This window comes from Lepisosteus oculatus, chromosome 20 (assembly GCF_040954835.1).
Source record: "Lepisosteus oculatus isolate fLepOcu1 chromosome 20, fLepOcu1.hap2, whole genome shotgun sequence".
Taxonomy (NCBI): domain Eukaryota; kingdom Metazoa; phylum Chordata; class Actinopteri; order Semionotiformes; family Lepisosteidae; genus Lepisosteus; species Lepisosteus oculatus.
In genome coordinates, this window is record NC_090715.1 from 9074660 (window position 1) to 9102623 (window position 27964).

The 27964-nt window shown below is 38.4% G+C and overlaps 2 protein-coding genes across 4 annotated transcripts; both read left to right on the top strand.

Annotated features, from left to right (window-relative positions):
- Positions 1-311: 311 nt before the first annotated feature.
- ca7 (carbonic anhydrase VII) lies at positions 312-12245 on the top strand. The gene is made up of 7 exons (XM_006641219.3): positions 312-543; positions 1873-2070; positions 5859-5977; positions 6243-6338; positions 6536-6598; positions 6739-6894; positions 9149-12245. Exons 1-7 carry the CDS (start codon positions 507-509, stop codon positions 9266-9268), a joined length of 789 nt encoding a protein of 262 aa, XP_006641282.1. The 5' UTR covers positions 312-506; the 3' UTR covers positions 9269-12245.
- A 990-nt stretch (positions 12246-13235) lies between these two features.
- Positions 13236-25570, top strand: pdp2 (putative pyruvate dehydrogenase phosphatase isoenzyme 2). Of its 3 annotated transcripts, none has more exons than XM_006641358.3 (2): positions 13236-13306; positions 22445-25570. In XM_006641358.3, the coding sequence occupies exon 2, from the start codon at positions 22534-22536 to the stop codon at positions 24130-24132; it is 1599 nt and encodes a 532-aa protein (XP_006641421.3). In that variant the 5' UTR covers positions 13236-13306; positions 22445-22533; the 3' UTR covers positions 24133-25570. The 3 variants fall into 3 exon arrangements, with proteins under 3 accessions (XP_006641421.3, XP_015223785.2, XP_015223786.2); XM_015368299.2 differs by lacking the exon at positions 13236-13306 and adding an exon at positions 19484-20423; XM_015368300.2 differs by lacking the exon at positions 13236-13306 and adding an exon at positions 20434-21577.
- Positions 25571-27964: the final 2394 nt, after the last annotated feature.

Genomic DNA, 27964 nt, shown 5'->3' on the forward strand with positions numbered 1-27964 from the left:
ATACAGCTATACACACCGAGGCTGCTACGGTAAATTAAATAGATTTGTCTAGAAGGTCTGAGCAACTTTATGTCCTATGTGGCGTTTTTGATAAAGCTGACACAATGCGCATCTGCAGCAGTAAATTTAACCAAGCTGTGGTTTGAAATCTTCAGATATTCCTCGTATGGCGCTGAAGAGGACGCGCGGAGGTCAGTCTTTAAATTTTCGAACCAGAGCATCACGATAATGAACAAAAAATTGAGAAAAGGAGCATCGCTTCTTAGCTGTGAGGGTATCTTCGAGGGGCGGAGTGAAGGATCTTTACAGTCCTCATTCGCTGAGCCTGACTCCACACCTCTGAAACTTCATCAGCACCGTGCCTTTAAAAACCTGCTCAAAACAGGGACACCTCATTTATCTCCAGCTTTATCCCACAGCCTTATCCCACAGACGTAACGTTGTAAAAGCCTTTAGTTATATGTGAACGTCGCCTCTGATTTGGGAAATCTAGAGGGATTACCAAAATGACTGGCCATCACTGGGGATATGGAGAGGAAAACGGTGAGTAACATCAGCGACAATATCGGCATGTTGCATCCCTCCATCCACTCAATAGGAATTCTTGTTATCGGATTAATTAGCTTATGCTTTCACGCGTTCTTGACAATACGATTCATCACAAAATGCAATGACACACGCTTTTCTATTCGATACTATTCTTATTAAAAAAAAACATTTTCAAGCCTTGGTGTTTTGATTGTACCTATAGTCGCTGCAAACCGCAAATACCTGAACTGTGTAACTGCAATCCCTAATACAAAACAGTAGCCTGACAAGTAAATCCGTTTTAAAATTAGCTTCCTACTGAAACCTTGAGGTGACATTTAATCTATTTTTTTCTTAAGGTAACAGTTAATGCTAGATTAGCCCAGTTCTTCTCAAGGGATAACTCAATGATGTCCTATCAAGCTTGAAAATCTCAGGAGAACCTCTGTGGGGGTAGGGATACTTTTATGCTAAAATTAAAACGTCAAAGCAGAACGCGCTGAAGACAAACGAATCAGACCGAAAGACTCTTAACATTGCATAAGTGTGCCGAGGCAATATTTGTTCTAACACGTGGTTCAATATTTAAAATGATAGCTGTAAAAAAAATTGGACACTAAATAATAACAACTAATAACAAGAAGTTTGATAAGTCCCTATAATGTATGTTCTTGATGCGATCGCTAATGCAAGTAAACGCTTCTCATTGTCTCAATTAAAAATATATTGTAACACTTCTATGAGAAGGTGGAAGCTAACTAAACACGTCTTCTATCCTGCATTGTCTTCTAGTGTTATGAAGAAACTAGCAGTTGCATTTCTAGTATATCTGTCCATTAACATGTACTTTTATCTATTTTTTGCTATGCTCCATAAATACCTTTTACAACTATGGATGGACAAGTCAATGTTTCCTTTTGCTGTTATTAAAATGCACAGACTAAGAAAACCTAATGATAGCGGCAAAAATAAATTTAAGTGAGGAAGGTGATCCATTTTAACAACACAGGCATTTTCAATGTGACCTTTCAAGAGGATGTTGCCTAAATAAGTTAAATACATACCCGTTTCTCAGTTGGACATTTATCCAATCCTGATCATGATTGATAATAGAAGCTTCACAGTAATTACACAGTAGGCTGTCAAGAACAACACCATGGTCCAACAGTCAAAAAGGGGATAATTAAAACTATAAAACAGCTTAAAGATAGATGAAACTTCAATAATGTCTAAGAACAGGAGTGAATGGTGCACTGTTCTCAATCGTATTGTTAACATTTTTCTGTTCTTTATTGATCCTCTTGATGTAAAAGTAAAAGAATGATACTTTAATTTCTCATTTAGGTCCCTCTGAATGGCACAGGGACTATCCTATTGCCATGGGGAAACGGCAGTCTCCAATAGACATCGTCTCTTCAGAGGCTGTCTATGATGCAAGGCTCTCCTCTCTGACTGTGTCCTATGACAGTTGTACGTCCCTCAACATCTCAAACAATGGGCACTCTGTAGTGGTGGAGTTTGAGGATGTGGATGACAAAACTGGTGAGTTTTACATGTCAGATTGTGCCATAAAGAATGATAGAAGGTAGAAGCACCTATTGAACATCTGCTCAACATAAAACAGAACAGAATCCAAATTCAACTCACATCCATCCCACATGCAACCCACATAAGGTAACCTTATGATAATACTAATTTTGAGTCCAGTGTCCAGGACATTGTGTATCATGGAAATAATGATTAAAACCGTTACCATAGTAGCATAAGACCGTGGATGTCAACTTTACTCCTACAGGTGCTTTTGTAAATATCCAAAGCCTATAAATTGTATAACTATTGTTGAGCTGAGAGAAAAGTAAAAAAGAGCTATAGTTTAAAAACGTCAAAATTCTTTTTTACGGAATTTTTAAGACCATCTCAAAAGCTGTGCTTCTGAAATACAAATTCACTGAATGATTATATCTATCTCAATACCATATCAAATGAATAAAAAGAGTGTTCATTTTACAATTTTGAATTTAGTGCAAGAACACTTCTCCTTATACCGATTTAGTCTTCTGTATATGTAAAGAAAGTCTTCACACATGGTAAGCATGGTTCGCCAATTTTTGCGTACAAGGAACTTTATTTGCTTACTGAGTGCATGACTTTGCATAACCCTTTTTCAGCAGAACCATAGAACCGTGACCACATTAGTGCACTATGAGTGGGGGGTAGACTCAGAAAAGGAAAAGGGGACTAGCTAGTCAAAACACAGATATGCCCCATCCTAATGGCCATGGTTTGATGATTTTTTATTAATTGGATGAAATGTTATATTCACTTTTCAGAATATAATACGTCATATATACAGAATCTATTGTTTGTTCCACTAATTATGTACCTGAAAATATGATAACTTATTAATAATAATTCATTACATTTATATAGCTTCATTCCAAAGGATGCCAAAGTGTTTTTTCCAAACGAGGGGACCTGCCAGCACTGAACTGCAGGACCCACATGATTGGGCACCATCCTGTATCAGTGGCCTCATTACACAGCAGATCAGATGGAGAAATGAGAAATTGCTTCACCAACTGAATTAAAAGGGGACTTGCAGGGAGGCCATACTGCGCAAAGTGGAGTATAGTCAACTCACTGGTGTTAACACCTCCACCCTTAAAATCAGTGCCAGGGGATCTTCACTGATCAAGAAATAAGGAGCTTAGTTTAGCATCTACACCAGTACAGCAGCAAGCTGGCTATACACCCATCCCAGTAATAACCGGTGCAGCCTGGCTACGTTAATTAGATCTGAAGTGATTGGGCTAGAAAGTTGGATTGATCATGTATATTAATTACTACAGCATTTTCTGAAAGTGTTTTACATTACATCAACAATAATTGAAGTAACACGTCCCTTTGTTTACCTTTTTATCTACAACACCAAACTTCTGATTAAAAAAGGAAAAAGCATTACCTAAGTGATTAAACCCAATTTATTTATTTTCTTATTTATTTATTTTTATTAATGACTTCTTAAAAAAACAAATGCCTTTGCTGCTACATTGCAGTGAAATTACACATTTCAGTAATCTTCATCATCAGGTTCAGAAGACAGACAATTTGCATGTTCAGGCAAATTCTAAGCCTTGAACAGGAACTAGCAAAACCACTCTTAATACTGGATTCAAATTACATGGCTGGTCATTTTGCATGCTGCATAATAAAGCACACTATTTTAAGATCAATTATTGTAATACATATTATTTTAAACAAGACTATGTTTGCAAGGAATCATAAGACCTGCTTGTTTCTGGAAAAGATTGAAAACCATTGAAATTTTTTGCATGCGTCAATTTCATTGAGCAAAGATTACGTAGGGTCTAGAGCTGGAGAAGGTTATGGGTCTCCAATAGACACTGTCCCCTCAGTGGCTGTCTATGATGCCTTCCTGTGCTCTTTGACTGTGTCTTCTGACATATGTATGTGAAACTGGACCCTATAATCCCTGTCCCTGGAAGAGCAGACTTAAAACACAAGATGGTTTTAGCTGAAACTGAGCTAAGAGCTTTGAAATTTCTAATGTAAGCTTTGATATCAAAGTAATACATTTTGATAAATTGAATGATCAAGCTTGCTACCAGTGCTGGTCTTGACATGGTTTGCTAAGTTAAGTTGCTGCTGTATAAAAAATCAGACGTTCAGACGTATCACTGAAAGGTCTTGATTTGGTATGGAAGTATTTTTCCTTAAATAAGGTAATACTGGCTTCTACAGTTTGTTTATTTCAGCAACAACAGTGTTTTGCATGTTGGGAGTTATGAAAAAGCTTCTGAGCCATGTTGTTGAAGTCAATACTCTGGCTTCTTTTAAGAGACAGATGGATGAAAACCTTGGATCAATTAACTATCAGATGGGATAGATGGGCCTCATCTTATTTATTACCTTTCTTCCAGCATGCAGATTACTCTAGGTTTTTCTTATGTTAGAGTGTTGGCGTATTTTACAGGAGGGTTTGGTCTGATTCCACACATATGTCCTCAAAAGTCTTGAAATGCAGTTGAATAGCTGGCAACTCTGCAGGCCTTGATTTCAGTGTCAGCTTGCTGCTTCATGCTTTCTGTATTACCTGTTTAAAATAACTCAGTCATAAAAATTATATTCTGTTAAAACATTAACTGAAAAGATCTATTAATAAAACTATTAGCTATATTTTTTAAATGAAGTAAAACAATGCACATCCACAAGGACTTACTGTAGATTACTACTGACTGTGTCCATATTAGTTTTTATAATACTTTTTATATGAGCTATCGATGGACTAAGTGATACTTGTCATGGCTTTTTTTGTCTAATAGAAGTGATTGTTTACATATGTATGTGGCGATGTGATGTATGTGATGTTTATCTGTCTTCTGTCTTATTTCAATTTATACTGTACTGTATATGTTGTTTGTATTTCTCATCTGTGCTCTTGCTGTACCAATAACAAGTTCCACCAGCTATTGTTGTGTGGCAATAAAGAATAATCTAATTTGATTCCCTTTCGATTGCTGTGTGTCTTGAGAACCCAGTATCCATTAGGGCCAACCATTGCGTTTGAATGGAATTTAGATCAGGTGTCTAAGATGTTCAGTCTTGTACTTGGATCTTTGACCGTTTGCCTTTCCGTTGTTCTCTTGACTGTCTGGTGTTGATCATTGTGCCAAACTATAAAGATACTTCCAATGAGCTTGAAAAACAATTTCAGGGTGCAAATACTAAGGTAAGTTGATACTGAAATATTTTTGTCAGATAAACTTTGCAAATGCTGACTAGGAGGACTCCAAGGAGACCTTTTTGTATAATTATTTGAACACGGTGAGTACCGTGATGAATCTTTGAAATGAACCCATAGAAAAACTCCCCTGCATGATAATGATTCCATCCATCGATTTCCTGACCGCTTCTTTCAATTCAGTGTGGCAGGGGAGCCAGAGCCTATCCCAGTAAGCAATGGGCACAAGATAGGATACACCCTGGGCGAGGCCATCACAGGGCAGGCACAGACACACACACTCAGACCAGGACCCATTTTCCCAGAAGCCAATTAACCTACCAGCATGTCTTGGGATTGTGGGACGAAAGCAGAGCAACTGGAAGAAACCAATGCAAACAGAGTGAGAACACAGAAAATCCACACAGATGACACCCCAGGAATTGAACTCGGGGCCCCAGGACAGTGAGGCAGCAATGCTAAGCATTGAGCCACCCTTCCTTCCTGCTGATGATTCCCTGAATTGTTATTGTGCTATCTGTCGCTGAGCGAAAGAATGACAGGACAGCTTTGTGATTTGTCTTGGCAGTGATCAAAGGAGGTCCCCTGGATGCCCCCTACAGACTGAAGCAGTTCCACTTCCACTGGGGGGGGAAGGGCAGTCATGGCTCCGAGCACACTGTCAACGGCAAGTCCTACGTCTCTGAGGTGAGAGCAACGAATGGACCTGGAAATAAACTACAGCAGAACAACTGTTCTACATGGGATCTACAGCATAAAAAACAATTTCAGAGATGCACTTTCCTATCCCCCAAAATTATCCTACTGTATTAATAAAGCATCATCTTACAGAATTCTCACAGCACGCAATATGGTTTTTCTTCTCGTTTATTACACACAATTAAAATGCACTGAACCTATTTGTTTCTAAAACGCTTCCTTCCTAACCCATTTGTGGCGTTTCGCTCCACAGCTTCATCTAGTTCACTGGAATGCTGCCAAATATAAGTCGTTCGGGGAGGCAGCATCAGCCCCTGATGGTTTGGCTGTCCTTGGCATTTTCTTAGAGGTGAGAAGCACATTGTCTTCACTGACAGGGAGGTGGGTGGGGGGAGAGGTTGCTGGGAAGTGCCCTAATTTATTCTCTTTGCATGAGCCGGATGAGCTGTTCTGGCTGTACTGTAGCAGGTGGAGCTATGTGTTGCATGTATACTGAGACCGCGAAAGAGCCTTCTGAATTAATGGTTTTATTTCTGTTTGTTTCAGACTGGGAATGAACACAGAAGTTTAAACAAGCTAACTGATGCTTTATATATGGTCAGGTTTAAGGTAGGTGCTTTCTCTTACATGTAAATGAGGTTTATACCTTCTCTTTTTTCTTCTCGTCCTTCTGAATTCCTTTCTGCTGCTAAATGCATTATTCTGTTACTCAGAGACAAAAAATCTGATTGGATTTCTATGTTTCTCAGGGAACAGCTGCAGGATTCAAGGGCTTTAATCCTAAGTGCCTTCTGCCAAACAGTCTTAACTTCTGGACATACCCTGGCTCACTCACCACACCTCCACTGTATGAGAGTGTCACCTGGATTGTCCTCAAAGAGCCCATCCACGTTTCGGAGAAACAGGTGGGCACCTCGATCATTTTAAGGAACACCAACCTGGATTTTACACACACGGCAACTAAGCTCTGCAATCTTGCACACAAGATAGAGGCTACAGCACTGACAAAATGCACATTACGTGAACAGGGACATGAACTTTAATAAAAAATACGTTTTTCATATATTTTGTTTATTCTTGTACAATTATTGATCTGTAGTTTAATTAGAATATCTATACGTTTTAATTAAAAAGGTTTATTCAAATTAGTAACACTGAACAGTCTCATTTCAAATTTATACTTTCTTGAAAACAGATGAGGACTTGTTTAATTTAGAATGCGAAATGCCCTTGATAAAAATTCAAAATCTGCCAAGACAGTTAATTTCATTGAAACCTGTTTGCAACCCACAGAGATGTTCTTTTCAAGATTCTTATTATATGGGGGGGAAAACAGAATTCTCTTTGAGATGTCTGTTTACAGTTCATGGAGAGCACAGTAAAATGCTACCCTTGCAAATCAGATTCTGAGAGCTGCAGGTTCAGAGTGCTTTCTTTTCTAAAATGTAATTGCGACTAATGGACTTGTGGATGTACTGTAATCTAATTAACATCTTGAGGTTTATATATTCCTATGACTGTTACAGGCACTCCGGACTCACTATAGTCTATGAAGTCCTTTTTGGTAATGCTGTTTAATGGACTATTAAAACTATATGAATTATGGAGTTACAGTCCCATATCAACAATATATGTCAGAGGCGGTGAATGTTAGAAGTGGCATATCCTTCTGCAAACATTTGTACCATTATTAGCGAATACCTTATACTGTGGTATCTATAAGACGTTTCTTTAATACCTGCTCTTCTCTACAGCTCTTCACCTTGGGTTGGCAAAAATCTATCAGGATTTCAATATACATGTTTGCTTGATATACTGTACATTACTTTGTGTGATAGGTAAAGTTTTCTGTTGCCTGACTCAAAATTAGCTGTGTGGATTTGTTTCTTGTAAGTCTTGGACAGGTTCCATGCCTAAATCCTCCCTGCTCCAATCTTCTGATTTCTTGATACTTAAGCAAAAATGTTTTCCAGGAATCAGATTGCACAAGCACTTTTATGACTGTTTTGATGTTCAAAGATGAAATAGTACAAGACGATTCTGATTCCTCATTTTCTGAGATCTCTGCTCCTTACATGTTAAATATTAATCATCCGTGGTATTTGCATTTAGAATTTGGCTTGGGTTGTTTTGTGAAGCAGAATAGACTTGAACTCAAGTGCTGTTGATAGTTGTCAACAACCTGTTGACATTTATTATACAGTGCTTTTCTATTTGAGGACAAGAAAAGTGCTTTATAATGGCTTCTAATAATGGACTTATTGATTACCCATATCCATATCATAGTAGGATCTACACTGCATAAAGAGAAATGAGGGAAACCAATTCACATAGACAGCTTACTGTAGACTGGAGTGCTGATAGTAATCAAAAAGGACAACATGGCACACTGTATAAATCTCATTGGATATTTTATTATTTCCAGACACAAAGAAATCATAGTCTCTTTGATCAAATTTATTTTAGATGGTGGGACATCCATCTTCTGACTGAGAAGGATCAAGTGTCTTGCCAACAAAAGTGCAAAGACCAGCATGCCTGCCTTTAGCTGTGACAAGCTCCTTGTGTTTTTGAGATGGAATTGTTGGTGTTATTCTTATTTGGAGTTGTTGCTGTTTCCAAATTTAATTAAAATTGCTTGAGGCTTTCACTCACTTCCTTAGTTAAAACTTTAAATAATCTGTTTAATCTGTTTTTACCAACAAATGGCATATCATTCTGTTCCACAGTTTCTACAACACCTTGATCCATCACCAAAACTGACTTGGTTCCACTAACTGTTGAGTCTACCTGAGGTTTTGCTCCAGTAGGCCAATGGCATTAAGTCATTGTTGTTTTGATAAGGAGGGCATTTCAACTTTGTTCTATGTTTTTCTTTCTTGACTTTCACCAGGCTTGACATAAAACAGGTTAAAAAACCTCATCACATGAGCTCTCTCCACTCTCTCACTAATGAGGTGATCTAGTGCTTATGCAACAGTCAAAATAAATGTGTTGTATCACAAATGATCAATTAATCAAAATGATGCCACTTTGTGAAATGTAATTTGCGTTACATATTACAACTGATTTACCCAAAATATGTATGTTTCATTTAAAATACAAAGTCAAATGTTTCTTCTGGTGCTCAGTAGACACATGCCTTCTTTCTCTCCACAGATGGAAAAGTTCAGAATGCTGCTGTTCACATCTGAAGAAGAGGAGAGGCAGCGCATGGTAGATAACTTCAGGCCCCCTCAGCCTCTCAATGGCAGAAAAGTCTATGCCTCCTTTAAATAGAGGACAGCCAAAGCCCGGGCCTGCAGGCTCCACCTTGTTCTTCCATTCCACATCAGAACATTCAACATCAATTCCAGATCTGTACAAACATCGATCACTATTTGGGTAATGCATTCCGGCCTGGAGCCTTCCATTGTGAAAAAGAACAGCCCTTCATGCAGTAGCTTCGCAACGGCAACAAAAACAAGACTCACATAATGTCTTTATGTGGTAAAGTGCATTATATCCACGGGCATATTACTAGCTATGGTGCACACTGTCTTTTGTGATTGAGGCCTACAGTCTTACATCTTTCATCATATTCGTGACCTCCAACGTGAGTCACAATGACATCACAGCTCCGCCTAATGTGCCCTGCAGTTCACCCACATGTGGAACTGAATTTGGCAGCTGTTCTCTTACCAGCAGGTCACACTCCTGCTCGCCATATGATCAGCTTGAAACAGCCATATTAATGTAAGGGTTACTGAGACAAGTCAGGTACTATATCTTGTTTTTTTGTATTTGGCCTACCCCATGGGGTAAAACCTCCTATTTGTGAACATGTGTTCTTGTGTGATTTGAAATATCCGCAGTGTGATTAAGTCCTCATCTAAAGGAAAGCAATGGTGGGACGTTTGTTTTGGAAGTTCTGTTCTGGAGGGAGAGTAATTTACTCCACATGGCTTCAGTATCATTCTTAAATACTGAGGGATTAAAATGTTCCCTCATCCTTTCTGACCTGAACGCTCCAACCATAATAAGCCTCAGTGCTCACACGTGCGCTGATGACAAGTGTATTTCCTGCATCCATACACTGAGGAAGCCTGCATTAACATGGTGTGTGTGAAGTCTGGCAAACATAACAGTTCTTAAAATAGCTTTCTTCTGAACGTCAAGCAGAACCGTTTCCCTAACAAGAGAATGATAAAATGTTTAGTGTTACTTAAGCACTGAAAATGTACACTAACGTTTTGCTGAGGTTTACTCCTTGTAGTATGTTTATATTATCAGTTGGCGTTGTTAATAATAGCTTCCAAGCACTTTAATATATGGTAGACTTGGTCTTATGGATGGTTATTAAGAAAGGTCATTGGGTGACATGAATCCTAGAAACTCTTTGAGACACCTTGTCATAAAGAAAGCCATATAAAGCTGCTCCTATAATACAATAATTGCTGTAGAACTACATGGACATGATGTAATCCTGGACAGAATGTCTGTTTGGGGACATTTTCTCAGGTCATCTGACAAGCCTGATAGCTCTGTGATCTCAGTTCTAGGAGAACAAAGCTGCACCCCATAGTGAAAAACATCTGCAGACTCTAGTGGTGTGTTCAATGTGTTTAGTATGGCCTAAGGTGTGGGACTTAAGGAGAAATTACATACATGTAGTCACTTAATAGCCACTCTGTACATGAAACTTAACTGAGACTCATGCCTGAACTTTGATGGCCATTCTCTAAACCCTGCTTGTCTGCTTCAAATAATGCTTCACAATGCAGATTGTAGATTGTTTGGTTTGATCCAAGCCCGTTATTATCCTTGAGGTTTATATTCTGAAGCTACCAATTTAAAGTCTGGAAAACAATAGGTAGTTTTTCTTTTCTTTTTACTACTATGCATATTTCACTTTAAAGATAAGCATTGCAATAGTAAGGTGTAAAATACAGGTCTTATCATGTAAAGTACTAAGTGCTATATCCCTAATCATTTGTCTGATTTTAAGGGATGTCTTTGAATATTTGCGCCATCAATTTGTAACACAACCTTATCTTTTTATCTTATGTTGCCTAACAAGATCAGGTTTTATTAACTCCTTAACCTTTGCTACTCATTGACATTGAGACTACACTAAAATACAGCCATATCACCCTGCAACTCACAACTGGCAACCCACGAAGCTAAGCAGGGGTGAGCCTGGACAGCCATGGCGCACTATGGCTGCTGTCGCATCATCCAGGTGGGGCTGCACATTGGTGGTGGTGGAAGGGATCCCCATTACCTGTAAAGCGCTTTGAGTGGAGTGTCCAGAAAAGTGCTATATAAGTGTAATTATTATTATTATTATTATTATAATACTGACAGACCCAGCTTATTCCCATTCATCCTGAATTGACATTCTTTATTGCATTGTGGTTTATGCTCCTGAAAATTGCTAAGCAAAGCCATACATTCAATACACATGAAGAACATGGTGAGCATTCCTTTAGATTTGGGTGATAAAAATGTCTTCAGAACAACAAGTCAGAGATATTATTGATTATATTGATTAGTAAAGCATAAAACACAATGGGAAAAGACTTATTATAGCTAAGGTTAAGGAGCAGATTAGATATTTTCTGTTAAACAGGTAATGAAGAACAAAGCTACTAAAACTTGATTGCTTTAAACAAGGCAGCATGGTTTGTTGTAATCACTTAAAGTCACATTTAAAATGTGGTCTTAGCATGACTTTAGCGTATGCAGCTTATCATTTGTTATTAGTCTGATGGCAAGGAGCTGGAGTAGAGCCACTGTGTCACTATCTTCCATTGCCTTGACATACAATGTTTGCAGACATCATCACAATGCATAGTTATAATTGTGCAGTTATGCTGTAACTTGAAAGAGCTCATCATTGTAGTCAGAAAGCTGCAGTTACTCAGTAACTGAAGGCCATTGTTAAGATGAAGGTCAACATGATAAATGTGTTGCAATTTCGCAAGAGCTCAGACAGAAATATTTCTTAATTCTTTATACTGTATCACGTAATGGACGTTTTGGCATTTCATTTTAAATTATGTTCTATAAGAAATGCTGTGGAGTTATTAGGCAGAGCTGCCCTCTCACCACGGGCACTAGCTGCTGAAAGAGAAGATATTTTTATTTTAGTTTCTCATATTGGGATCGAGATGGGAAAAAAAAATATTTAAAACTCAATTTGATCAATTCTATAGAATATATTAGGAATTATTTTGTTTTTGCAATAATTATAATAAATATTTATTGAATTAAACTTTTTCTGTGTCTCAGTGTATCATGGAATTCACAGTTGCTTCTGACAAACCTTAAACATGGAATTTAACATGTGTAACTATTAGTGACTAATAAGAATAACCGATTTGCGTGTCATATTTCAACTTGCCATGGACATTCATATTGTATTAAGTGTGCTTTGTGAACCCCTTGCAGCCATTAATTTTAAATGAAGCAGTTTAATAGTTTTACTGACAAAGTGGATGCTTTGTTCTGGGTGATTTTACAGTAATTGATACCTTAAACATAAAGTATAAAGTATTAGGCATGTCAAATAAGGATTTAAAAGAAATGGATATAAACCAGTACTGAGCACATTCCTATTGGTATCAATGCACTTATGCTTCACAAACTATATTCTTTTATTTAAATAATGTATGAATCAGAAAGTACAATGTGTGCAGTTCTACGTGGTTCTAGTTCTATGACCCCTCTTAATTTTTATGATGTTAAAGATGACTTAATTCTCATTTTGCCTTGTGTCACAAAAGATTTTGCAGAATTCTGGGTAGGGTATTTGTTGGGTGGTGCTGATGTGAACCTGGATGGTTGAAAATAATATTAGTCTATCTAGGATAAAACAACCCAAGATTGTGATTATATGATCTTAGCGTGACTGCACACCAGAATATGCAATTACTTATCATTATGGCATTCCAGTTACTTATGTAAGTGTGCCATTTACTGAACAACATACTGTATACAACAGAGCCCTCAGAGTCTTCTTTTCAGGTGCATTTGAATCTAGTTGTTATGATTCAGTTTCCATCTCAGCCTTCCTAGGGTCAGATGAATCAAACATATCAAATACTGGAGCTGCGTCATCGTGCGTTGGCTGCAAAGGATCAAATAAAGGTTAATTCCACTCCGACAAAATAGGAAGGAGAAACGCATAGTTTTGGCTGTTAACCAAAAACACAATCCGGAAAAGGCTCAACCAATATAAGGAGGAAATGTGTCAGCGATGTTTTCTTGCTCCTCTTGTTTTAAAGTAGTCAGATGTTAAGCATTCAAGAAGACGAGGGGAAAATCCGTTTGCAGGTAATTTCATTTTATCGTATAAGGAGCTGAACTGAAACAAACTAGAGCACCCTATGGGAATTAAGACTGCTGACTTGGGTAAACACAGAAGAATAAAAATTCTGCTGTGTGGTACTTTTGTTGCATTTCACCTGCTGAAAGGCAGGGTAGAAAATTCAAAGGTACAGTACTTTGAGGCAGAAAATGAGAAGTGTATGCGCGTTGAATGGTCAGTATAGGGTTGTGAAGGTAAGCGCGCAGCCTCACAGTTATGGGTCCTGGCTTCGATTCAAGCTCCTGGGCAAATTTTCATGTTCTCTCTACGGTTGTGCAGGTGCTCCGCTTCCCTGCCACAGAGCAAGGACTCTCCTTGATACTGTATCAGACTTTGCACTAAACCCTTATTGCAAATAGGTGGATGTCGGTAAAATGTTGATGGCGCCATCTTGTGGTGGACTGAGGACAAAGGTTACGAAATTTAGGATTGACGTTTTAAACGCCTTGATACAGTCATTCAGTTCGTGGTTTTCTAAACTAAACCGGGGGTAAAACGATAACCAATAATTGACAACCATGCAGGATAAGAAACACTGTAATTGCCAGTTTAATCAGAGATTAAAAAACTTAAAATATCATGAAAAAACAAAAAGTGAATATTTAATAAACTGCCAACTTCTAAGCTTCCCACTGTTGTTACACGTGGGTTGTATACTGATATACAACAAGAAGGTCCATTGGACCTTAGCAAATATTTTAAACATATTGTATATCAATCCATCCGTTTTCTAGCTGCTTCTTCAAAATGAGGGTCATGCAGGAGTCAGTGCCTGGCCAGACACAAGGCAGAATGCACCCTGTACATGCCACAGAGCACACACAGAAACAGACACACACAGACCAATTCACCTACCAGTATGTCTTTGAACTGGGGGAGGAAAGCCACAAGAACAAAGCAAAGAACCGACAAACTCCACACAGCTTTTGCCTCAGGTTGGGAATTGAACCCAGCCCCAGTACCATTGGCAGTAATGTTAACCACTACACCACTGTGCTTGCCTGTTGTATATCATTCCACTCATATACTTCCTGGTAAACACCTGGCGAGGGTACAAAACATCCAAGTCATAGTGGTATAACCTCACTGAGCATTATCACAGCCCTGATTTGCATACATATCGACTTGATCTGCTCCAAGGTAGTCTGCTGTAGGATAATCCAGCGCTCTTCTTGTGCAGCTGTATCTAATTTAAGCAGTTGAAGCTGTCTGTTTTTGATGGCGTTAGTAAGGTGGTCTCATGGGTGATTTTCTGCTTTATTTATTCTGTCATCTGTTTCTCCTTCCACATCTCCCCTCATCCAGGGGTGTTAGCTGTTAAGTACCCAAGTGAGCTTAAGCAGAAGGAAATAAATATTCATTGTTGGGGTGTTTGATTACTTGATGTACATCATTTCCAGCTGTGTGTGTTCATCATACACCAGTTGCCTATTAAGAGCTTTGCAAAAAGGGAGCAAATTCTTAGCAAGTTGAGAGGTGATAGTATAATGTTGCAAATATTATGCTTTTTCTTTTTTGAAGTCAAGGACTAAGTGGAGGAGGAATTTTAAACAAGAAAACAGATCACTTGCCTCTGTTAGCACTAGTGCTTAATTGCCCAGTTAGAATGAAAATCAGCAGACAAAAGGGTCTTTCAAGCCCACAGTTAAGAACCACTACATTATTGGACTCGGTTTCTCAAATTCTCACCACTGTAAACCCAGAACAGGGTGGTCTTGCATTGTCCTGCTGGATCAGCCATTTCTGGCTTGCAGAAATGGGAGAGCTGTTGTTTTAAGGCCTTCATCAAAGTGTCCTTGCAAGGCAATAAGGTTTTCGTCAATCTGCAACCAAAGGCGTGCCACTGTTAAAGGACATTCCTCTCCCCATCATCACATATCACACGTCCACTGCCTGACACTCGCCATTGAAGTCTCCACACCCATTCTCATCATTCATCAGTTCTGTCAGGGGCTTTCACTGGTAAAAAAAACACACCAAAACTCTCCACCACCACCTCCTCAGGCCCGTAAAAGATGGCAATTTCATCTTTCTGCGAACCCTGTTTTACCTTAGAATTCAGATTCATTTTCATGCAGACAGCGTGAAACTTCATGAGCTGTAGCCATTACAGTCAGCAAATTAATATGAAGTTGGATCAGACAGATGCGACAGTCCTGGGCTGATATGACTACTCTTTCCCTGGACTAATTAATTGTTGAAGCAGAACATCTCAATCTCTGGGTCCAGTTCTCAAACACAGGCCACCTTTAATTATGCCTGTATCAGCTTTGTTACTGCATTGGGGAATAATCCTATATTTTTCTGTTCTTGCCTTCATTAAAATCATTTCTTTTGAATGGCTGTTTAAAAATATTCTTAATCAGTTTGTTTGGGCAATTTTAACACAACTTAAACACAATAGTGAACCTGGTATGTTTCTGAAATCACCAGACTTAGCTCACTATTTTGTTATCCCATGGAACAATGCTACTCAAACAATTGATAATCCTGTATTCTCACTGCTTATAATATAAATAACATTATATGTGTGCCCAGTGTGCGTTAATGTCAACCTTACCTTACCTATTGTATGTTTGCAACAGTACAGATGTACAATATGTATATATACATACAACAGTATTTTGTTTATAAATGTGTCCAGTAACTTTCCTCACTAAAATCAGAGAATAACCCCAGGCCACAAAGGGAAACTCCATTTCTCACAGACGCCTGGGCCCAGTTAAAAAAGGCCTGGCACTCTCTCATATTTTTTTGACTGAATCAGTCCTGTGGTGTATGGGATGTGCTGCCTGTGCTGTATGTCCTGTTCTGTCACAGAAAAATGACGAAAACAGAGCTCTGAGAGGGAAGAACATAGTCTGGCTCTGTGTTTGTTTCTGTGAGTGATCCCCGGCTGCTTTAGACTTTGACCCCAACTCAATTGAACTGGGCTGGGGAATGAGGAACAACAGCTACAAATTTACTACTTGCTCAAGTTAGGTTTTAATTTAGTCAGTTACAAACAGAAATACAATCAATTTTAGGTGATCATTTACTACTGTAGGAATTGATTTTTTAAACCCTTACTACATAAACTCCAACTACTGTTTGTACTTGTGCTCAAATGATTTCTTATCTAATAATTTGAAGTATCTGTAATGAACATTGTATTTTTTCTTTAATAATTAGTTCTACTATTCTAATTCATTATTAATTATCACTACTAGTTAAAGTCTTTTTGTTTCCCATTAATTACAATGTGAAAATACTTGCAAAATGGGTGAAAATTGTATGCATTGTATTAAATTGGCAGGAATATAAAGAGAGCCAGTTGATGTGAGATGAGACTCACATTGACTCCAGTCACTTACCTATGTACTAAATATTACATTGATCTGGCCCGTCTGAATTTTTCATTCAGTCTGAAGTTTATGGGTTGAAACTCAGTTCATAAAGTATTTCTTTTTCTTCAGTGTTCAAAGGGGGGAAGCTATAGATATACGTGGCAAGTTCTTTACCAAACAAATACCAGGAAATAGTCCTTTATATTATTTATATATATTAAAGCTATATTAAAGAATACTTAAAGGTATACTCTATGTAAGGTACATAGTAACATAATGTCTGATTGAACAAGATGCTGTATTTAAAAAGATAAAAAGTATTAGAGATCCTCTTTGTGTCCATGAACACTGTCATAATAAGGACTCTTTTCAGTTTTCAAGCACAATTTCAAGCACAAGGTTTTAAAATTTCAAATACAGTCCCACATTGCATTACTGTTATTTTGATTGCATATTTGCATTAAAGAAACTTCCTCTTTCTCTAAATAAAAGGTCATCCATAAATGTAAACCCTAAAATAATAAAATTCATGAAGCCTGCATTTATAACATGTTGTTCATTAATTCAAAATATTAGCCTTATAATGTTGTTTTGAAACTATGGAGGGTAAAAAAGAATAATAATTTCACATGTAGGGGTTTCAGGGAGCGACAGCAAAGGTTACACTAGGTAGTGGAAAGGTATCAACAATCAACTGAAGTCTTATCTGCTCTCATTCTATTGATTACCTGACAGGTCTATTGATTGTAGTGGTGGGTGTCTTTTGATCTCTTAAAGAAAGAACCTAAGGCATAGGTCTGGGTATTATATAATGTATACAAAGTTGTTTAAATGAGAAATAATTTTATTAACAGTACAACATGATTTTTAAAAGAAAAGTGTAGTTCTAAATATGAGAATGAAAGTATAAAGGAAAAAAAACAGAAATTAGAATTATGTGATCCTTTAAGAACAAATGAAATTTAAAATGCAGTGAGTCTCCCTCTTTAACCCAGAGCTACAGTATATTTCCTTAGTCATTACCATAACAGTATAATTATGTGTAATTCTATTTTATACATGGTACAACTTTAAAATTTCTGGTTACAGAAATTATCCATTATCCAATTATACAGAATTATCCAAAAACAGAGGAGTAGACCTAGAGACAAACAATATCAGTAGAGTAACAAGTAATAGGTTAATTCGTTGCTGAAAAAAGAAGAAAGAAAACACAATGTATTGGCTGTGGAGCCTTCTTCAGGTGTTTTCAGCGTTTTCGATTGTTTGTTTCTGTCATTCAACCTCCATCAAAGTTTTGACAGAAAAATAAAACTTCTGAAAACTACCGTGTCTAGTACGATCAAATTACAAATATGCAAGAGGACAGATTTCTGATGAATCCAAAATCACTTCTGAAAAGTGGGTTCTCCGTTTGTGCACCTTGGCAGCAGTAATTCAAGTTGAAATAATGCTTTGGATATTCAGTATTACCTTTTGGAAGCAAGAGGAAGTCATTGCAATTACTAAGCATATTTAAACAGTGTTTTCATAGTTATTACATAACAATGCACTTATGTTAAAAAAATTACTTATCTCACACAAAACCATACACCTACTATATAGTGAAGTCTGTCCAAGAAATTGTTGTTACATACAGTTTTGCCTTTGGCGAGAAAACAGATATGACATTTCACTATGTGAAAGTTGGTTGTATGAAAATGTATTTCTCTAGTATCTCACTTGCTTTAAACCACAACTGACTGCTTCAATATGTATGTTGTGGGATAATATGTACAAATAATTTACTTTTTGCAGCATCTATTGCACAAAGCATCCCATCTTTTAAAGAACCAGTTTGAACGTTACATCAGATGCATGTTCTTTTAGATCGAAATTTGTAAATAATAAAATTAGATTGCACTTCACAAGAAGTGAACATATCTATTAATTGACTTCCTAGATAAATGTTATGGGTGGCATGGTGGTGCAATGGTTAGCATTTCTGCCGTGGGGCTGGAGTCCTGGGTTTGATTCTGGAGTGGGGTGCTACCTATGAAGTGTTCGTACTGTATGTTCTCCCCATGTAAAGATATAGCTACAAATGTAGAGCATGGGAATGTTCTTCCTTTCATTTATTTGCAGTGACACCATTTCCTTCTAGTACCAAGTATGCTCAATATTTAAATGCTGTATTTAGGATGTATGCTGTATTTAGAAATGCTGTATTTAGGATGTATGCTGTATTTAGAAATGCTGTATTTAGGATTTATACAAAACGTTTCATGTGACTCATGGCTATAACAATTCTTATGTGGTGAAAAACACAACATTAAAATAACATTGTTACACAACATTTTTGTTACGCACCAATAACATGGGCCTGTTCTGTATTTGGAGGTGCTGGAATTATCAATAAGTGGAGCTTCTGAAATGTAAGTAATCCAAGTACCATCTTTTTTTAATTACTACAATAAATAAAACAAATTTGGAACCACTGACGTTCCCAAGAAGGAAGCTGTATCAGGAATGTACTATGTACAAAATTAGGAAATGTAAAAATATTGTTTATCTGCCTTGTTTCCTGGAAACAACAGGCATCAATCTCAAATTGCTTACCATGCATGTATTGTGTTGTGAATATTCCTAACTGGAAAGTTCCATTCAGCCATTAATCCAAGGCTCATTGGTTTCCCTGCTAACAAAAATCTACCTGTAAAGATGTCCCTCAGACAGTAGCCCATGGGACTTTGTGTACTCTCTCTCTCTTTTTGAAAGATTTACAACTGTTCACATGACCCCATTATCACCATAACAAGAGTTGCACAACAACAGTGAATGTACTCAGTCCACTCAGCTGCCTTAAAAGTACACACGGTCCTAGCACATAATTTAATTAATGTTAAGCGTGTTTTCGAAAAAAAGGTGATGCTTCAGTAGTTCATGGATAGTGATGATGTAGTTGGCAGCTATATTGTTTTTCTGCAGGCAGTCAGAAATAACAAAATTCTGTAAACTCAATCATTTAATGGCACTCTCTTCTCTAACATCATGAGTGCTGAAATTGTAGGTGGATCACAGTTTTAAGGGCTGAATCAGACTGATATAATTAATGGCTAAAGTCCGCTCAAGATATTTCAGCAATGATTCACGGAGACATCCAATACCTTCGAGACAAGATGTAATCGGCAGAAAAATAAAGAACAAAGAAAAGTTTGGACATCCAGGGCACAATAAATGAGACCGCTGGACAAACATGATGCTCTCTGGGTGATCTTGACATTGTCAGAGGTGCCTTGTATATGTGCGCTGTTGTGATACCGCTGCCTCTGTGATATGTGTTGGTTGGTGAGACAGCAGCTTCCATCATAGTAAAAAGAGAGTCCTGTGGTTAGTAAAGAGCAGTGCAGACAAGTAGGCTGTATAGATTCATGTTTGTCGACCTGGCAGGTCTGAAATGGCTGGTGGGTCTGGTGGGTGAAGCTTCATCTTGTAACACAGAGGCAGTGAGTTGTCCTTGGAATACAAAGGATGGAATGGAAAGACATGCGGAATGCCATCCCAGGTGCAGGAGGTCCTCACGGGGCGGATATTCCGAGGGATGAGTTGGGCTCCGGTGGGGGCAGTGAGCGGAAAACTCCCCGTCAATGCAAACAGACACTTCAAGGGCTTTGTCTTTAACGCCTGTCTCGTAGCTCATTGGAGGAACTGTGAAAATTGATGAGAGCTTCGACTATGCTTGGGTTGGAAAGAGATGGAAGCTGTAAAGGAGATAATTGTGGGTTTTTAATACAGAGGATTTCTGTGTATATATATTCACAAACATAAATTCACACTGTTAATATCTGGTTTGTGGCTGAGTGGATTAATATGAACTTAATACTGAAAATACTACTTTATACTTAATACTACTTCTCTAAAGCTGAAAAAATCTCTATGTTGAAGCAAGGGGAATACCTTCTGTACTGGGTTCAGTTCAGTAACAAATCCTAGAGCTCAGAAAGTGGGGGCTTATTTAATATCATGCACTATTTTAAAAAAAAAGTAGATGTACAGTATGTGTAGAGTAAGGGAAAGGAAAGGAAAAGTGAGAATCTGTTCACACAGTATTCCACAAAGAATATTAAAGTTGTGGAAGACGCTGTAAAAGACAATTATTGTAATTATTGGTTATTTCTGATTTCTGACAGATTTACACGTATACTGCACACTCGTCGTTTTGGAGACTTATTTACATGGCATTTACAAATAGTGTGTTATGATGTGGGAACGGTATATATGTACTGTAGAACACATTGCTTTCAAAGACTTCACCTCGCATCTTTAAATACATTTCACGAGCTGTAAAGCTGCAACCAATAATTATGTTTGGACAGACTACAACTCAATAGCAATAAGCGAGGTTCAGTATTCAATATTCTTCAAGTAATAGAGAGAAAAAAATATTTTTAAACGTAGATGACTAACTTAAATATGAGACTCCTAATGACTTCGAGCCTGGGATATACAGTAGTATTGCCACTTTCACAGGGCTACTCGAGGGTTTTTCGCTCGCTGCAAGAGTATTTAATCTTGCTTTCCTACGGACAAAGAGCTCAAACAATGCAAACAACACAAAATGGTATTTGTCCTCCACAGCACCCAGCAAAAACCGAGAACCAGTTGCACCGGTCGGTGGCAACCAGTGGCGTCTTACAAAAGTCACGTCTGGGGTGATTTCGGACATGATGGGTCCAAGCAATGAATTAGAAAGGCTCCGTCTGACAATCGGAGCACACCAATCACAGATGACAATCTCAGAAAGACGAATATGGTGTCGCCCAATCACAGGAAAAGGCAAAGGGGTGGTCCTTTTCAATATAGTGGCGTGCACTAGAGAGGAAGTGGGAGAATTGGCTGGGGATGGAGTTGCTTTTCGGCGGTCTGTGATAGGTAAGGGTAGTTAAATATGCTGTGTTTCGCTGGCCTTTCATACAAATATTACATTTGCAAAATGCATCTTATTTAAAACAGCAATGTTAAATTATAGCTTGGTATTTGGAGCGCAGTGTGCCAAGTTGTTTCTTATGTTTGTTTTTTTCGTGTGCTTAGATTCAACCATTTTTTTTTCGTTATTATAAGAAGACTTTATTGCAACAGCTGAATAATGTTTTCTTTTTCTACTTTGCCGTTAGTAAATGAAAGAACCGCGCTTAGTCGAAATAAATTGCTTCCGTAAACTAAGCAACCCAACAACTGTAATCGTTACATAAAGGTTACGATTAATTATATAATCTTGTTTGTACATTTAACCATTGCTACTGCTGTTTTGCACTGTTTTGCTTGTTATGTAGGACTCCAATGTTCTTGAATGTGTTTTGAGATCTCTGTTGAAAGGCCTGCATGTTATCACAGTATTGTTTTTTTTTAGGGATTTTAGTTTTTAAAACTGTCTGGCTGCGTTAAAGTACTACATCCAAATGAATTACTTGAGAGTGCAATTTAAAACATTGACTATAGGTGGCATTTCCAACAAACACATTTTAAATCAAGTTGTTAATACGTGGAGGAAAAATCATACATCAGAAAGTATTACAGGTACACAATCCAGGGTCAAGCAAAAGCATTAGAGCCCTTGGTAGCAAACTGAAGCTTTAATACCAGACAGCCTAGAGAGTATCCAGCTGCTGTCCTTTTAATCTGATAGACATGGCTCAAATACTGCATGCAAACAAAACAGAAATCTTGTATACATCTGTTAATGTGTCTGGGTTAGAGATTTGTGTAAATTATTTTAGACATTTTTTTTCTTCTTCTTAGGTTGGTTGGGGTATAGGTATAAACGTAGCTGTGAAAAAGGATACATTAAGAAAAATTCTTGGCCTGCTGCACCCGTCACAGGGACAGAGATGTCAAATAGTGTGTCCTGCTGGATCCTGCAGTGTGTGAAGAGTCGTGCCGTCTACCTCCGTGGTCAGCGCAGACTGTGTTCCACATGTTGCTGCCCTGACCACACTGCAGGCAGATGGAGAAGAAGAAGCCTGCTGAGCTGCTTCTCGCAGAAGGACGCCAAACGTGGCATCTTCAACTCACGCCATTCCGTCCGGAACTCGTCCACCCAGGAGGTGCTTCAGTTCCAGCTCTCTCCAGTGCAGATCAACAACGTCCTCCGAGCCAACGAACAGTCTACCCGAATCCCCGAATTTGATGGGAAGGGTGTCAGCTCAGTGCTCAGATTTGAAAGTAACCAGCTCCCCGCCAACTCTCCCATTGAAGACCGCCGTAGTGCCGCCACCTGCCTGCAGACCAAGGGAATGATGTTTGGGGTCTTTGACGGCCACGGCGGTTACTCCTGCGCACAAGCGGTAAGCGAGCGGCTCCTGTACTACATTGCTGTGGCCCTCATGTCGGAGAAGGACCTCCAGGAGATCGAGAGCGCTATGGAGAACCTGAAGCCAGTACTGCCCATTCTGCAGTGGTACAAGCACCCCAATGATCATAATTACAGGGATTCTGCTTCTCTCTACGTAGACCACCTCAGGGTCTTCTGGCAGGAGCTTCTAAGTAATGATCATGGTGAGGGCCTTGGCACAAAAGATGCCTTGGAGTATGCCTTCAAGAGGCTGGACTCTGATATTTCCCTGGAAGCGCAGGTGCCACTGGACAATGACCTGATGAAGAACACCGCCATCCAGGTGGCGTTTGCTGGCTCCACCGCCTGTGTGGCTCACGTGGACGCTGAAGGCATACATGTGGCCAATACAGGGGACAGTCGGGCCGTCCTGGGGGTCCAAGAGGAAGATGGAAGCTGGTCTTCCCTCCCGCTTTCCTACGATCACAACGCCCTCAACGAAGCCGAGCTAGCGCGGGTGAGATCGCAGCACCCCAAGTCGGAAGAGAACTCTGTGGTGATGGATGACAGGCTACTAGGTCTCCTGATGCCTTTCAGGGCTTTTGGGGACGTCCGGTTCAAATGGAGTAAAGATCTTCAGGAGAGCATCTTGGAAAATGGCTATGATCTGGAATCCCTCAATATCTACCATTACACACCGCCTAATTATCTCACACCTCCGTACTTGGAAGTGACACCGGAGGTCCTGTACCACCGATTGAGGCCCAAAGACAAATTTCTCATCTTGGCCTCCGACGGCCTGTGGGACATGATGAGTAGCGATGAAGCGGTGAAGCTGGTGGCTGAGCACTTAACGGGGGTCCAGTTCCAGGAGCGGGTGGCAGTCGGTGACCGGCAGATAAACCTGGGGCAGATGCAGAGCCTGCTGCTGAAACGCAGGGCCAAGGCCGTCCCCTCGCTCGATCTCAACGCCGCCACGCGCCTCATCCGCCATGCCGTCGGCACCAATGAGTACGGGGAAATGGACCAGGAGCGGCTGGCAACCATCCTGAGCCTGCCCGAAGACCTGGCCAGAATGTACAGGGACGACATCACCGTTACAGTCGTTTACTTTAACTCCGACCTCTTCAAGCGGCACGAGGGTCACGGCAGCTGAGCTTCTCCTGGGTCATTTTTGCTGGCTGTTCGATAGATGGGAATTCCCTAGATTTAATGGGGCCTGTAGTAACAAGATGTCTTTGTTTTTACTTGGTTTTGGGAGATTGGGTGTTTGTCATAGATGGTCCTGAGATTCTTGCCTGTCATAATTTTACAGTTATTTTTTTTTTTTACTCCTGCAGTGGTACCCGTGCAGTTTTCTATTAACGGTCTTCAGGCCTCTTTTCCAGAAGGTAGACTGTACCTTGACTGTGTCCAGCATTCAAAGAAGTGGAAATGTAAGAAGGACACTAGACATCCCTTCCAGTGCCTGGTGTTAAGGTCAGTTTGATAATTCTCTGTCCTGATGGTTTTCCTTTTAAGATTTGTATTACATTGCAGTATAGGTGGAGGAATATTTCAGAACAAATTGTGGCACACCACCTGTATCCCGTGTTTTTAATGTAATAAAGTCTCTGTCTTAAAGAAGGACCAGGTGACTTATAAAGCCTCCTTATACAGGGCTGTTGGCAGCTGGCAAAGACATCTGCTGAAAAAGAACCTTTCTCCCGAAAGTGTGTCTGAACCAAATAAAACCCAAACGCCAGCTGTATGCTACACAGTGCACCCCATTAAAATTTAACTGTGAAGAGATTTAAACTGCTGCAAATAATATTTAATATTAACCCGAGCGATAAAAAAATCTGCAGTTATGGGTTATATAATATTTGCCCTTAAAGAGCAGTGCCCTGATTATGTATTGTATAGCTATGCTACTTTGTCACTATATATGATGCCAAACTTGCACATTGCCAGTTTTTACCTCTTGAATGTTTTTAGCTTTCTGACATGCTACATTGCATGCCAAATTCCATATAATGTGTACCCTACTGTAGAAGAGGAGTGGGTGTCTCTTGGACAGTTTTGCACCAAACCTATAGCAGTTGCTCTTCATGTCAACTGGTTTTACCACCATCAAAAGTGTGTGCCCCCACAGGTTTCAAAGCATCAGGGGGGAAATACAAAGATGAAGTGTTTGTATAGCTTTCATTTGTGTTGTGTCAAGATTTTAAGTATTTTTTATGAATATTTTTTAAATTTGTTAGAACTTACCTAAATGGGCAATACTTCATTCAGAAATCTAAAATATCTGGTACTTGTGTTATTCAGATATTTCTGCATAAACATGTTTCTTTCTTTCTTATCTATTACTATTCTTTTGCACTGTATTAAACCCATTGGCATAATTTAAAAGATAATTAAAACATGGGATGTTGTGTTGGATATAAGATTAAAAGTTTCCTTTGGTGTACTAATTTTAGGTTTTTACCTTTTAAAATGTTTTTTTTTTATCAAATGTTTTACTATTCCTTAGCCTTTTCAGATGTCTTGTACATCTCTGTGAATTGTAACTGTTTTACTTCTGTGTAACTAAGTAAAGATATTTTTCAAACTATGCTGTCTTTCTCATTGTTTTGAAACAATGCACATTGCTTTGAAAATATTTTAAATTAATTTCCATATTTGATTAGACTTTGTATTATAGAAACAAAGGTTAACATGCATGCGATGCAATTAGAATATTTGTATTGGGCAGTTAAGTTGCCAAACTCTTACACCAAACTCATAATGAATTTTAAGAATGTTAAATGTTATAGTGAACCTTAAATCCAATAGTTATCATTTTTAACACATTCTTAATGCTTAATTAGAATAAAATAGACATTCCTATCTTATTTGTTCAAAGTGCATTGCAATGTATGTGTTAAATTAAATCTTGAGCTTAAATATTAAGCTTAACATTTGTCTTCTGACCTAATAAATGCAGGTATTATCTTTCAAATTTTTCTCAGTTCGGGGATAATGGGGTACAAGCCTAGGGCAAAGCTAGCAATCTAACGACCTTCCTTCACAGTAGCAAAAAAGCTAAGTGAAAATGTGAGTACTGTATTGTAAATGATCATTCAAGAATTTCTGGACTAAACAATTTTGAAGCACATTTAGTTAAAATATTACCCACAAGAGGGCAGCCTTTTCCAGTACATATGGGAAAGTGTCACAATCACATTCATTAATACCTATTTTGAAAAGAAGCTTATTTCAAGATATCTATGCAACAGGAATACGAAATAGCATGTTACAAGACTTTATAATTTACCGTCTTCAATGACCAATTTTTGCAAGCTCTAATGTTTGTTAATCCAAAACACTTAAAACCTCCCAAAATAAACAGACAAAGACATGTAATCTTAATTTCTGTTAATGATTTCAAATCACTTTAACTGGAGATAAAACTATTCTACCCCAGTCCTTGTCCTAACCCAGAGAACTACTTTGTTGGCTGTTTTTTGATGTCTTAATTGATCTTGCTTAGACTTTTGCTTTACTGGCTTCTGAGCTCAGTTACCAGTTGCAAAAATATTCTGTTTAAAGCATCAAAGCAACGTCTGCAGCCTTCAATTGCTTTCTGTTTAAACTTCTCTTCATAGGTGATCATTTTAAGATGAATAGACATCGGCGAAAAAGACCATGTATTGCACTATGAGCAATGTCCGTATATCCAGATACTTACATTGCAGATAGGAAAGTTTGGGAAGAGTGTTAAAACTCGAAAATAGACGCATACAGTATTATAAGTGCCTTATAAGAATGTCCAAAAATGACACCAATTAAGATTTTGTCCCCCATGACCCCAGGGCCAGTAATGATAACCACTGATAAATTAAGGTATACAGTAGGTTAAAAACATAAAACTTAACTGATACAAGGAAGGTGCGATATAACAATATATTCAGCAGCTGGGGTGAACTGGTACAGCTCTATAGATCTCAAGATGACCATTTTACTAGGATAATGTGTTTTACGTAATGTTAGACTTCTAACTGAAAGACCATTTAATTATTCTCTGAGTTTATTCTTACGTGATTGCATTAACTATAGCATTAGTACCTATGCAGATTATACAATAATAGAGAAAAACAACCAGAAGCCTTCAAGATCTGCTGTCTGTTAATTGTTAACTGAAAATGTAATTGGGGGTGGAGGTTCATTGTAAAATTGCACACAAGAGTTCAGTCAAGTACCTATTGAAGTGACACCTGCACAAAATCACTCATCATTTATCACTTCTGGATTTGTATTTTCTTTTGTCTTACAATCACTAATCCGTTCAGTAACTCTACAAATTCCCAACAATAAAAAGCTCAAATCTGAATCTGTCCATTTTCACGATAAGATACTGAAGGAAGTTAGTAAATATGGTTAGTCGTAGTCACACGTCTTCGCCCCATTAATCGGGGACTGCAAGCTATTTTTAACTTCGTTGGTGCTGATCGATGTAAAGTATATTGTATTGATTTTCCTACGCGCTTTTGGTCAACAGAACTTTTAACGGAGCTTCTCCAGCAAGCTGACTCGCTCATGCTACATGATACTTCCAGAGTTTCTATTTGCACTTCATGAAAAATAAATTAGAGCCTGGCCCATGCCACGTTTAGCAGATTTTCCATGCCAGCCTCAAACGATAAATATGCTGATGTGATCACTTTCAACCGCTATTTTTTTTTTCGGTTTCATTATCTGTGAAATGGGCTTCTCAAAATAGCATGGGTGCTTCCTCAGAATTGAGCTAAGACATTAATATAATTCATAAATGTGATCAATATTATATAGCCTGTAATAGAAACTGCTATATATAGTATAGATTTACTTTATTTTGACTTCGCATGGAGAGTTTAACCTGTAATCCAGGATTTTGACAGATGAGAAAAAAATGCTTTTTGGCCTAGTTAAACCAAGCTCTGTGTTTGTAGGACTCTGCTTTAATCATACTTATTGGTGTAAAAATAACT